Below are 12987 nucleotides of genomic sequence, written 5' to 3' on the forward strand. Positions count from 1 at the left end.
TGAGGAGAAGTTGAACTGCTATAAAACACTTCAGGGAGGTGTTGAGGTGTTTATCCTTTATTGGATGCCAAAACACATCAGCTTTGTTTTCCAAGGAGTGCCATGCATTGTTCTACCACTAAAATAACTCTCTCTATCCTTTATCTTCGCTCACTGTGGATGTTACTTACGCAGGGCCCTTTGGTCATAGCGAGATGTGTTGTAGGGCGCGAACTGGAGACAGCTGGTTTGGTGGATGTCTAGTTTTAAGTTGATGTGAGGTTTTATATGAGGCTGGTTGTTTACCTCTTGGCCCTGACGTACACGTATTGTTTGGGGAGAAAAGAGAGGGTTGCTTTCATCTCTCAGTCGAAGAGGCCTGGCAGATCAAACAAGCAGACCCTTTGTGGCAACATTATGGAGGTTATGGAGGGGCAAGCTGGCAGAAAATACTAGCTGGAGCTACCACTAAAGTATGGAGAACACAGTCATAATAGCACTTAAGTAAATGATAAAAGATAGTGTTGAGCCAGTCAGGTTTAAAGAGTTACTGGGCCATAATTACACATTGTAACACTGAAAAAATACTTTGTTTTTCAAAACAAGTGAACAGACTTTCTGGTCTGGTAATAAAATGGGATTAGTTAAACCGTGATACAAATGAATCTCTTACCAAAACTTCTTGCATTCAGTTTGATAAAGTTATCAGACTCATTCAAGACCAAGTAGTTCTATGTGCCTACCAGTTTATTTCCACCTACTTCCCACCCACCTAAATGTGGAGGGGTTTTTTTGACCAGGAGAATCATAACAAACGAGAATAAACAGCACGATTTCATTAGGGTCCTCGCACCCTCTGGGCCCTAATTAACAGTTCATATCTGGTGCTCGTCTCATTTTCAGGTTGAAGCTACAGGTTGTGAATATTAATTAAGCTGCCAGTTAAATCTATAGTGTTCCTGCCTTCTCAGCCAGCAGAAGCTAATTACTAATATGAATCTTTAAGCTCTAGTTATCTGGAGTATAACTTAAGTTAGAAATGTCGAAAGCTAAATTTTGACATACAGTATAGTTACAGCAAAAGGAAGAAAATCAAATGGGGCAAAATGATAGAACTAAAAGAAGGTGGTTCAAGTATGATATGGTATATGACAACAACCAGGGGCCTCATTTATCAAAGAGCGTGTAAAAGTCCTCTTAAATTTTCAGTACGACGGAAAGGCAAAATGTGCGTACGACCAAAAAATATACACTCTTTTCAGATCTATCAAACTCCGCGTACACACGGCTGCACGGTATTTCCCTTGATAGATCACACCGGACCTGAGAAAAGCGTGGATGAGAACACGCCTCATACCCAGCCCCCTAAACAGCCCCACACAACCATATGTGGTCAATGCAAATCAGTTACGTGCATATTAAGTAGCCATGTGCGCTCTGGAAACGTGTGGAATGACGTCAGTGGAAGACGGTGAAGACAACAGACGGACGGAGAGCGGAGAAAGAAGCGGAATTTCTCTGAAAGCGAGATACACGGTAACACGGCAATATCAGTCAGAAACATCATCTTGCATTGAAAGGCTACAATAAAAACAAAAAACTCCCAAATCTAAATGAAACAGAACAGAAAGAAGAAGAATCATATTTATTCTGCCCCTTATTTTAGATTATGTCATAATAATTTAAAGCAGGGTTTCCACTGCCAGTCAGTACTACTTTGCACCCCTTAACCCCCAACTTCCGTTCACTGGAAGATTTGATTTTCATTTGTGCATAGCTATATATTTAAAAAAAAAAAAAAAAAAAAAAACATTGAAGTCCACCAGTCTGTGACTTTTCCTAAAATGATGTTGGGCAGCACCCATTTTTGTTAAATAGGCTACAATAAATATTATTCACACAAAAAATATCGATCATGTTTTCTCATTTGCTTTGATTTGCGCCGACATTATTGGGCTTGCTGCTTGCTTGTGTGTGTCCAGTCTGGCTACTTAACACACGCACGTCGCAGAAATTATTTTCCAGACTGGACAGACTGGTTGTGGAAGAGGTGTAGCCTAGGCCTACATGCAGGGGGAAAATATCAATATGATATCAAAAGAAAACGAAATTCGTTTTATAAAGCCAGTATTTAGGAGCAAACTAGTGTAAATGCACAGGGGGAAAATCAGAGTCGCTGCTTTCATGTAAAGTGCCGACGTCAACACGTGTGCGGTGGTGGTGGTGGTGGGGGTGCTGGGGGGGGGGGGTCATCATCACCACCACTTGCTACTTCAAACAGTGTCCGCGCTCCTCTCTCCCTCGCATACTGCAGTTCTCTGACTCTGCAGCGGCGTCGCCAATTCCTCCTGTTCTTCAAAAAGCGTGTAAATGCCGGTACGCCATGGTCGGACTGGTCGTAAATTTTTGCACTTACTCCCGACAAGTTTTGGTTTGATAGATCCCAAATTAGGCGGAGAAAAGTGCGTACGCACAAAATGGGGGAAAGAGCGTGTAAAAAAGCGTGTATCCACAATGATAAATGAGGCCCCAGCTGTTTTCAATGTTTGAGTCATTGTTGTTCAAGCAAAAAACAAAAACTGTGGTGATTTAATGGGTTTTGGATGATGGTTGGTTGTGCACTTTTCACTTTTTTCTCCACCCTAACATTCTCCATGAACTCCATCTCCCTTGAGAGATTTACAATGATATATTCAACAGCAATCTCCTTTGGTTTTAGGGTCCTTAAGACAAGCAGCTGCCCTGCCGGCATCCGAGTGATACCTGCTCCACACATGTGAGTCATGTTTTAAAGCACCCTGCAGTGAGAGTTTGTGTGTTTGTGAGAGTGAAAGACACAGGATTCTTTGCGTGAGTGGATGCGTGCACCAGAGAATACCCTGTTGTTTGGGTGGCAGAGCCAAAGAAAGCTTAGTTCAGCTTCAACCCGATTACACTTCTGTTTGTTTCCTTTGTCACAAAGTTGGACAGTGGTTTGATTAATGGTCTTTCAACGAGGATGACATCACCATGGCAGCCTGTCAGAGCGCTGCTCAACACATGTGGAAGACAGAGAGAAGGTGTGATGCAAAAAAAAACAAAAGGACTTATATTGTGTCTCAGGTGGTTTTATGGGCTTTTAGGGTTGTTTTTTTTTCTTTTTGCACAGCAGGTCTTTGAAGCGGATAACAACATCGGTGTCAAGAGAAAGTTTAACGTAAAAGTTTTTCTGCTTTGTGTAGGGAGGGGAGTTCTGAGTGACCTGCTGATGCTTTATCGCTGGGAATCGTCTCCGTTTCAGTAAATGTTGACTTAGAATTAATTTTCTTTTTCACATTTTGTTGTGTTTTAACTTCTGTTTATCTGTCAAATCATTTTCTTTTTTTTTTAGCCTTGTTTCAACTTCACATGGTTAATATAAAGAGCTGCTGTGTGCAACCACAATGTTGGATGGAGACTGATCCACTCCACTGGAGCAGGTGAGGATGACAGTCATGGCTCTAGTCTTGAATTTACCTCTGGCTCTCCGCAGTCGCACTCCTCTCCCTCCTCCACGTAGCCATTGCCGCACTTCTGTCCACCATAGAGCACCTTGACCTCAGGCATGTTGTACAAACACATTCCCACACCTTTCTCCAGACTGGCGGCCAGGTCCTTCTTACTACACGTGCTGAACACTGTTGGGAATGGATACCTACGGGATGAATAGGAGAAAAAGGGTTGACTTAAAATGAAGGCGTGCAGATTATGATATGAAAAAAGTTTGCATGAGATTCCGAAAAGAAATCCTGCTTCATGTGTGCTTTTACTGTTTAAAAGCCAAAAATGAGTGGTCTCAACCATTCTGCTGAACCAGAATGCAGACAGAGCTTTCACTCAAAACCTTTCAACAATCTGCTCATTCAAGAGGCCTTTTCACACAAATTTAATGGTCTGCTGACACCGTATGAGCGCTGGTTCAAGAGATTTTCAGTGCTACTCAATACATGAACGGGCCATCGAATGTCCAGAGAAACATTTTCTCTGGCAACCACCTTTTCAAGAGGCATATCCTGGATGGAGCAGGACAATTTAAGCAACTGGCTGGAGGGAAGAGAATGAGGAGGTGTATGTTTGATGTGGATGACTCGTGTGTGTGTGTGAGCATGTGTGTATGTGAAACCTTGATAAAATAGCGAGCCCCAAACCACATAATTTCTACTGCATTAATTTCACTCCCTGGTATGACTTACCTGAAGTGCTGACTAATGTCTAATTTAGTGAGGAAAGAAATTGGATTTCGTATTGAAAACGAGGAAATGTTAAAGATGAAACTGTGCGATGTGCCAATAACAGCTGTGAAGCCCGAGGGAACAGTCGTCCTGCTCGAGCGAGTTTCTGTGAGTCGAAGAACCAAGGACCAGAAATAAATAGACAGAGAGGGAGACATGAAGAGTGAAAAACAAAAATAATGTTGAGACATGAAGAGAAGCGAGCGAGAGAAAACAGGATTATGCACAGTGGTGATAGAAACAAGACATGATGTGTAGACAAAGGGACATTTACGGAGAGTAACAGAAAGCATGAAAATTATGGAGGACAGAGAAAAATGACAGAAATCAAGCTATTTAACCACAGGCAGCGGTGGGGGGTGGGGGACGGTGAGGCAAAAATGATGACCCCATCAAGTTCCACTGCAAATAGGCACAAAACATCCATTAAGAGGTGCAAAATAACTATAAAGAGACACAAAACAACTACATAGAAGCACAGAATGACTACAAAGAGGCAAAAATGACTAAAAAGAGGAACAAAATGACTACGGACTGGAGATACGAAACACAACTTCAGGGATGCAAAAATGACAACGGAGATAAGATGAAAACAAAAACACACCAAGCGACAACAAAGAGATGCAAAATGACTTCAAATAGACAAAGATGACCACAACAAAGTCACAAAAACATTTACCACAAAATCACAGAGGGATGGACAGGGATAAGCGGCGCCACACAGACAAATGGCAGGAAGCTCGCTGCTCCACCAGCAGCAGGTCTAGAGGCACAGAGGAGGGTTGGGACACATATTCTCATAATGTCCATTTACTTGGCATGTATCTACTATGCTGAATAAATAAAAAAGTTGCCATTAATGATGTTGCCATCATGTATTTTTAGTCATTTTACAAAGGTTCTGCAGTCTGGTCACTTCACTTCAAATGTTTCTCTATTGACCTCAGTGTTTCACCTCCTCTGTAAAACTTGTGTCCTGCCTCAACCTCTCTAAACACAGTGGCAGCATGAAACACGAGCCACAGGACAGAACCAAAACACAGCGTATGACAGCAACATAGCCAAGCCTCGACCCCGTGCTCCGTGCCAGCTAACGGACAAAAACAGAATCACAGAGGGACTGACACAGAAAAGCAGGCTTTGGGGCGTAAAATGAATATCTCACACACAGTCATGGTGGGACACAGTCTAGCTTCAAAAAGAGGATGTGGAAGGATATAGGGTAACAAGGAGCAACGGCGAGCAAGAGAGGATTGGCAGACGTGGCATACGGAGAAGCAGCAGCTGGCATCGGGAGCTTGAAAAGCTTGACTTCAGACAGAAACATGTCATACACGTACTTATGCAGTGATGGACTGACTGGGGTCTTCAAATGCAACGGGGCGTGGAGACTGTCTGCAGAGCTCGGGGCTTGACAGGGCAGATTTGTGGAAATTCAACATTACACAGAATATGTTTGTGGAGCCTGGCGTTGGACAGAGGTGGAGGGGAGGGGAGGGGGAAGAGGGGGGAGGGGGTATGTGATGCTTTGCCTTTGCCTAAGGGGGATTTGGCTGCTGCAACTGCATGGATATTTCACTGCTGTTAGTTGACTATAGAGAAGCTCCTCCTGAGGGGACGAGAGATAACGGTGGAGGCATTCAATGGGAAAGAAATCTGTGTTTTTTTTGTTGTTTTTTTTCCCCTCTCTCCAAAAGAATACAGATTTCCCAAGAACATAGAACACTGAAAAACATTGTCTTCTAACAGGCGCCCATGGATGAAAGAGCTCCGTCCACTTCACAAACTGTCCACCTTTGAGTGTCGGGCGCTTTCATCTCTCACTGACCAAAAAGGCAATCGACCTGTCTCTGTCCGCCCTCGTCTGCCCCCATAATCCACTTGTTAGAGTCTTTTTAGTCGGAGAGAGAGAGCTTTTCTGCCCTGTCTATGGGGACCCTTCACCAAATCAAGGATAGAGAGACACTACGCAGATCACACAATGGCACGGAGCAGACCGGCCCCCTTGTAAATATACCATGGGCTGCCGCTGATAACAGAACACAGGCATGTTTCGGGATCTGCATGAGTGGATGGAATGTGTATGAGTAAGTAAACAGTGTCTGTTCTTAATAAACCGGCCTTAATAGTAAATGTTGGGACGGTTGTCAGTTAGAGATTTTTTTTTTTTCACTGAGGGAAAATCAGGTTTCTTGAGACTAAATTGGACCCACATGGTAAGTATTAGAAGCATCTAGTAGATTCATGTAGGCTATACTAAAATCAAAATGAGTTCAGCAGAACGAACACAGCCAGAGCTCTGAGGCAGAAGCAGCAGAGCTCATATGTTTTGAAGAGTTAGCCTCCTTTTTCCAGACTATTGACTGATTTATCTACTAAAACAGTGACAGTCTGAACCAAAAACACATTTACTCATCTGGGCTAAGCTATCCAAGCATCTGTCCACTATGTCCACCGTTATATACTGTGCAACCCTGCCATTGTTCTTATGGTATATAACTACAGCTACAGTACTGTGAACTTTAACTGTTGTGGTGCTTTCCAAGTGTTTCCGTACAGGCTGAATGTCAAACTGAACAGGGGTTTATTGGTGGACTGTAATATTTAAATGGTTTAAAATGCAAATGGTTTTTCTCATTTTACATTAAATATCCATGAAGAAATAAGTGAAAATCAGAGATGAAACGGGGGGAAAACATCCTCAGTTATTATCTGTTAAGAATTGAATGTGAACAGATGCTGCAAATTTCCCACATCAGGAGTGAGTGGTTGATCAAATTTGAGTCCCGCCCATCGAAAACAAGTGAGAAGAATACAATTGAAAATACATGTGAATTAATTAAACTGTTGACTGAAACATGTGTTTCATGAATTATATATATATTATACATATTTTCATTCATTTTGCTTAATTCTTTCATTCTAACTACAGATATATCTTAGGATATGCCATGTTTGAAGGTAATTCAGACAGTCATAAGGATTAAAGTCAACAAATATGTTCACAGCACCAGGAGTTTTCAATAAACCCATAAAAAAAGACATGCTATAAATCAGCATTAAATAACGTAGGAACAGCTCCAATGTACAGATCCCCGTCTGCACTAGACCCATGTTGAGGGTGTGTATTATCACAGCTGAGACCACATGGCTGCTCTGCTGTCCAGGAAATTAGCTGAGAAGCGCGTGTAGGTTTCCCTGGATAATATTAGCTTAAAGCCCTGCACCGTCTCCAGGTGTAGTCAGCTGGGGTGGAACTGTTATGGCTGCACACAAAAGTTACACAAAATCTAATTAGGCAGTCTATTTTTTTCAGTCCTGTTGTTACTGTCTGAAAGGCAAATATGTTATTCACCTTGAGAGAAACACATTGTTAAGACGCTACACTGCATCAGTGTCATCCAGCCTCATTCATTTGTGTAGTGACTGAAGAAAACGTGTGGCCCCATGCATCTCAGTTAGTGAAGCTGCCATGGCAGAAGAAAAAAAAAAATCTAATTATCTAATGTTGTCTGTTCGCTTTTGTTGTCTTTTCCTAACGTATGTGAAATCTGTCATGGAAATTGTAAAAATGGGAGAGAAGAACAGATATTTACCCCTCCCATATTGACTTTCTCTCTGAAAAGTCAACAGTGCATGCTTCACTAGGTTTCACCATCTGCTGTCTGAGCTGCCTATACGCCACAATGATGACTGGAGTCCTGCTTTCTCATACAATGGACAGCCACTGTGCTTTGGCATCCGAGAACTTTAAAGGGGAAGTTGAATAAAGCAGAGCCGTGAGCAAAAATGCAAAAATAATAATTAAAAAAACAAAAAAAAGCAACTTAAAAGGAAGCGAAGAAGGCTCTCTCAGCAGGATGCCACTGTCTCTCCTATATACCAGTGAGTTGCCTTTCACCTTCTGTTGAAACAAACCATCTGCTCAGGTATGAAGAGGAAGAGTAAGACTGAAACAAAGCTTTCCAAGAATACACAATATCAAACTAAGAAATACAAATTCTTCAGCTGCTCCTGACTGTAACGATTTATCTGTGAGCAAATGTGCAACATGAGTGAAACAATATCTATTTCAAAACAGTTTTCCCAAATTGACAGTTAGTCAGTGCATCTGAAAAAAGCAGCCATGAGATCATAAAATTTAATAGCTTAAACACAGACTTCAAATAAATGATTTAAAGGTGCATTTCAGCAGCGCAGCGCTGCATCCGTACAGCTGGGGACACTCATCAAATTGAAGAATGTGAGATTTTATCCATTGTATGGCAAGAAAACACTGACTGACTGGGATCCACAGCTCTATAGTAGCTTTATATAGTTGTTTTCACAGGTGGAGTAGTGGCTCCTTGTGACAAATAAGCTGAACTCTGTGTGCAAAAAATTGGAGGAATCCACCTTAAGACTCACTGAAATAGCACGGCAGAGCCCGGTGAATGGAGGGGGAATAAAGCAGGCAGTCTTTTTCGTAGTAACTTACAAAATGATCTTGTAGCATTCAGCTGAGCTCTTATTGACTGTGTAGTGAGATGCGAAGATACAGTCTCTTGTGCACCGAGCAGCTTTTCCTGGATCTGAAGCCATATGTGCAGCGCAGATGATTCCTGTCAGTTTAATCATCTCAGCATGTGAGGCCGGTGGGTTCAGAAAGAGGAGGAAACGTCAGTCTGGATGGGGAGTGAAATGGGTCTGTAAACAGTGGAGGCACCGGCCACACGAGGGGCTCTTCCTTTTTTTTGCCGGCTCTCGGATCGACATCGAGCTGTCTCCGGCGCTGTCTGTGCTGCACCACAGACTGACATGCATTTAGGTCGAGCTAAGCAGGAGCGACATGTCTGACCTTTCAGCAAATGTTAGGCTGCAACGCTGGCAGGAGCCTATGGTGATTAAATACCAAGAGGAAAAGCAAAACACGAGCTAAATTTACTGCAAACATTTACCCACTGGCAGCCTAACTAGCTTCCTCCCTCCTCTCCACAGCAGATAATGACATTTTGTACCTTCTCACCTCACTTGCACTCTTGTCACTTCGACGAGAAAATAACAAGAGTCACAGGCTCCCTCCTATTGTCTTGACAAAGTGTTCACCTCTTGGCCTCGCAGTCGAGCCACCACTCCCCGCTGGGCTTCACCTCTCTTCTCAGTCACACTTACAGACATGGGAAAGCACTTTTGAGCTTTCTCCCCACGTTCATGTGATGCAACTCTTAGCTCAACTTCTAAAAGACATCTCCACTTCAAAATGTCCATGTAAACTCTGTTCCCTTCCTCTATACTTCAAATTTCCACTCATTGTTATGACACAAATCTCCTGTGGCCAGTCTCATACGCCTGTCATAGTTGTCCATGTGTACCTAAATAATTCCTTCACTGTCATCCCTCTCCTGTTTGTCTCTCACTCTCACCTTTACCTCTCTTGTGTTTCCCCTCCCGCTTTACCACTGAGGGAGATAAAAGGCAAATAAAGCCGCTGCTTCCTCACTCTGCCTGTCTATCCAGGCATAAAGCACCTCTCTGCGGATCTCTCTTTGTGCCCTGGCCCTGATTGCAGCTGGCAGCGTCACTGATAATCATGTCATTTAGATGCAGCCTGTCCTCTCCTCCATTAGCAAGTCTAAGCTAAGAGTATCCCAAACACACAGTCAAATGAGCTGCACTGCTTTACAACGATGTGTTTGACATTCTGAAGGCATCTGGGCTGAGGGTCAAGGGAGGCTGCTAATATAAAAAGAAAGAAAAAAAGAAAAATAGAATAAAATAAAACTTGGGTAAGGAGATAATTTTTCTCTTTTAACCTGCCTAGGAAACTCTGGACAACACGTGACAAACTTCAGACTCTGTGGCTTAAAGTCTAACGCAGCTTCGGCTGATATCATCTAAATAACAACACTGTCTAGACAACACAGTTGGTCTCTTACCCTTAATATAAAAACATAAAAAAAAATAAAAAGCTATGTAAGAAGAACATAAGTACGAGTGTAAAGTTCTGTAGTCTGATTTGTTTGGCCTGTAAATAAGCCGTTACCACACCATGATGGGGAACGTCTCAACAACAAAAACACCAAAAAAATAAATAAAAAGCTTGTTCACAAATCCCGTAGACAGAGTGACATTAACATAAACCCAGAACCTTCTTGCTGTGAGGCGATAGTGCTAAGCTCTGCACCACAGTGGTGCCAGCGTATGAAAAAGTCAATGAACTCCACTAAATATGGTACTAGTCATCTTCACTGAACACAAACATACAGACTGCAATGACTGGTGGTCAATGCATGATTAAAATATGAATAATTAGACAGGGAAATATTGATAGTTGGAGTCATTGTATCAACACATAATTGGCAGACGACACATCAGCAGTGTATGGATTTATCCTGCTCTCTTTACTTTGCAAACAGAGGAGCGAGTTTTAAATGAAAGGTCACTGATCACCTCTCTCAACTGTTAATGTGTCTAATCTCATAATTATGTAGCAGGCGGTGCTGAGTGGGAGCGGCTGTGCTTCATTAACCTATTCTGTTACAGAGAATTCGATAGTGCCGTGACCCGTTCTAACTCATTTAGATCAGATCGTCATTTTTTCTCAACTCCCTGCATGACAACATTAGATATCTTTGGCCGCTGACGCACTACAGCAAAGTCATCACATCAGTACACTGCGTGCATATCTAAGAGCCACGCTGCATGAATCCAGCGGTGCTCTGTGTGCATTATGCATTTTCTCTTTCTCTGGAATAAATGTTGGAGAATGAGAACAGCAGGATGAGCTCACCGTTACCAGTGGCTGTACAAACAAACACAGTTTCTGAGCCCCCGCCACTCGCCCTCCCCCCACATGCCCTCCCCTCTTTTCTATTTGTACAGTAAAAGGTCATTCAAGTTTTTCTGGGACAGTTCTGGAGCATAGGAAAGTTATAGATTCATGTGTTTTTCAGCAGCTTTTGTAGCATTTTGAAGGATGTGCTCAGAAAACCATCTGTGGTTTTCCGTCACTGCTTATTTTATCTGCCTTTAATGTGTGTTTTTTAATGACAGAAGCCACAACTAGGGCCTGGGAAATCCTTTCACAGGTGCTTCAGATCTGAGCACATCACTGTAGTTAATGTCATTTTAATTCAGGTGCTGTAGTGCAAACAGCTGTCTTTACTCTTTTCAGCATTTCTCTGAACTCTTCTGTGTTTGTTTGTCCTTTTATCTCCCAGTTTTCTTCCTCTGTCTTTGACTAATGCAGCTGCTTCACACTGTCTTTGCAATTAGGAACTGGTCTGGTTCTGGCTTTACCCTGACTGATGTAATTACAGATGTTTGGATGTTTGAAAAAAATCTTTAACTCTTTATTGGCTGATAGTTACATTTTACAAGGATGCATAACATACACTAAAAATATTTTTGTCCTGGCTGCCTCTCTGATCATAACCTTCTCACAGCTGACCAAACTCCACTTGCTACAGCTCTTTACACCGTTTCCTCCACTATCACCTTGGAAACACTGGGTGCACACGTCAAACTCCGACATACTACAAACATACAACTCTTGGCTCAGCCAGAACATTTTACGAAAAGATTAGGAAAACATTCCTGTGGCATTATCAAAACTGCACAAATCCCCATTGACATGCATTGATATGTAGGACAGGCTTTGGCTACAGTTGGTGTTTGTATGAACTGTTTTTTTTTTTTTTTTTTTTATGTATTAAGGGAACTCAACATAATCTTTCAAGAACAATAGTAACTGTGTCTTTCAGCCTTTTTTCTCTGTCTTCTTCAGAACGCTGTGGAGTTTATCCATCAGACAAACCAGACTGGCACCAGACCAAGGGTGAAATCTGGTATTGCGCTCTGGGTTCGCCTTATCTGCTCGCTGTTTACTAACAGTCACAGAGTCCATCACTTGCAGCAGCGCCGTTATCTCAGCGACCCAGGCAACACGGGCAGAATGCTAGTGCAGCTGCTTTAGTCGCAGGCCAGTGTGTGCCTGTGTGTATCCGTGTGTGTGTGTTTGAGCCCTCTTCTCATACATCAACGTATAAACAATGGAGCATCATGTTGAGATGGAATGATCCTACGTGTGTGCAACTAGTGCAGCTTCATTTATCTCATGCGACTGTTTAGGTGCTGAAGAAGTCACTCATTTATTCAGAGAAGTTAAGCCGATAAACACTTTAAATCCTGTAGCTGTGTTTAACAAGGCTTTTAAAGGGTAATTGTTTAATGACTCTAAATGAACGCTCACAACAGAGAGAAAACAGCCTATAGTCACAATTTTAAGCTTCTGTGTGTGCTAATGTCAGGCCACTTTTACTAACTTTGTTCCCTGCTAGATCTTCCGGGAATAGACCAGAAATGGAAAAATGTAACTATGGAAAAACATTTATCATGTTGTCCTATAATTCTAATCTAAATACATATCATATAGTGATATAATGAAATGGCAATGTGGTGCAATGAGGGCACTTAATTAATGTTTTTCTACAAGCTGCTTTGACCAGTCTTGCTTCTGAAACATGTGTCACACTCTTGTTGAGCTTCAATCATAAATCATAAAGTTGTTTCCTGGAGAGAAGAACAAATGAATCTCACCCTGTGGAAGGAGTCATGATGCAGCCTCCACGATCGACGGTCATCCTGCAGCCACAGCCGCGCTCTGGGGTGTCGTGGTTCATGCCAAAATTGTGTCCCAGTTCGTGTGCCAAAGTCACGGCTGCACCCAGTGGGTTCTCGGAGTGATCCTGCAGCAGGGGGGGGAGAGGGGGGGAGGGAA

At 42.5% G+C, this 12987-nt stretch overlaps 1 protein-coding gene across 1 annotated transcript in view; it reads right to left on the reverse strand.

Annotated features, from left to right (window-relative positions):
* adam12b (ADAM metallopeptidase domain 12b) overlaps positions 1 to 12987 on the reverse strand; it is a gene marked incomplete at both ends in the record, with an annotated part of 75450 nt that overhangs the window by 16332 nt on the left and 46131 nt on the right. Inside the window, 2 exons of the mRNA XM_083988710.1 lie at positions 3475 to 3652; positions 12807 to 12955. Of these exons, the coding sequence (XP_083844836.1) occupies positions 3475 to 3652; positions 12807 to 12955 (327 nt within the window). The remainder of the gene's footprint in view (positions 1 to 3474; positions 3653 to 12806; positions 12956 to 12987) is intronic.

The sequence above is a fragment of the Trachurus trachurus genome (genome assembly GCF_905171665.1).
Source record: "Trachurus trachurus genome assembly, chromosome: 15".
NCBI classification, from domain to species: Eukaryota; Metazoa; Chordata; class Actinopteri; order Carangiformes; family Carangidae; genus Trachurus; species Trachurus trachurus.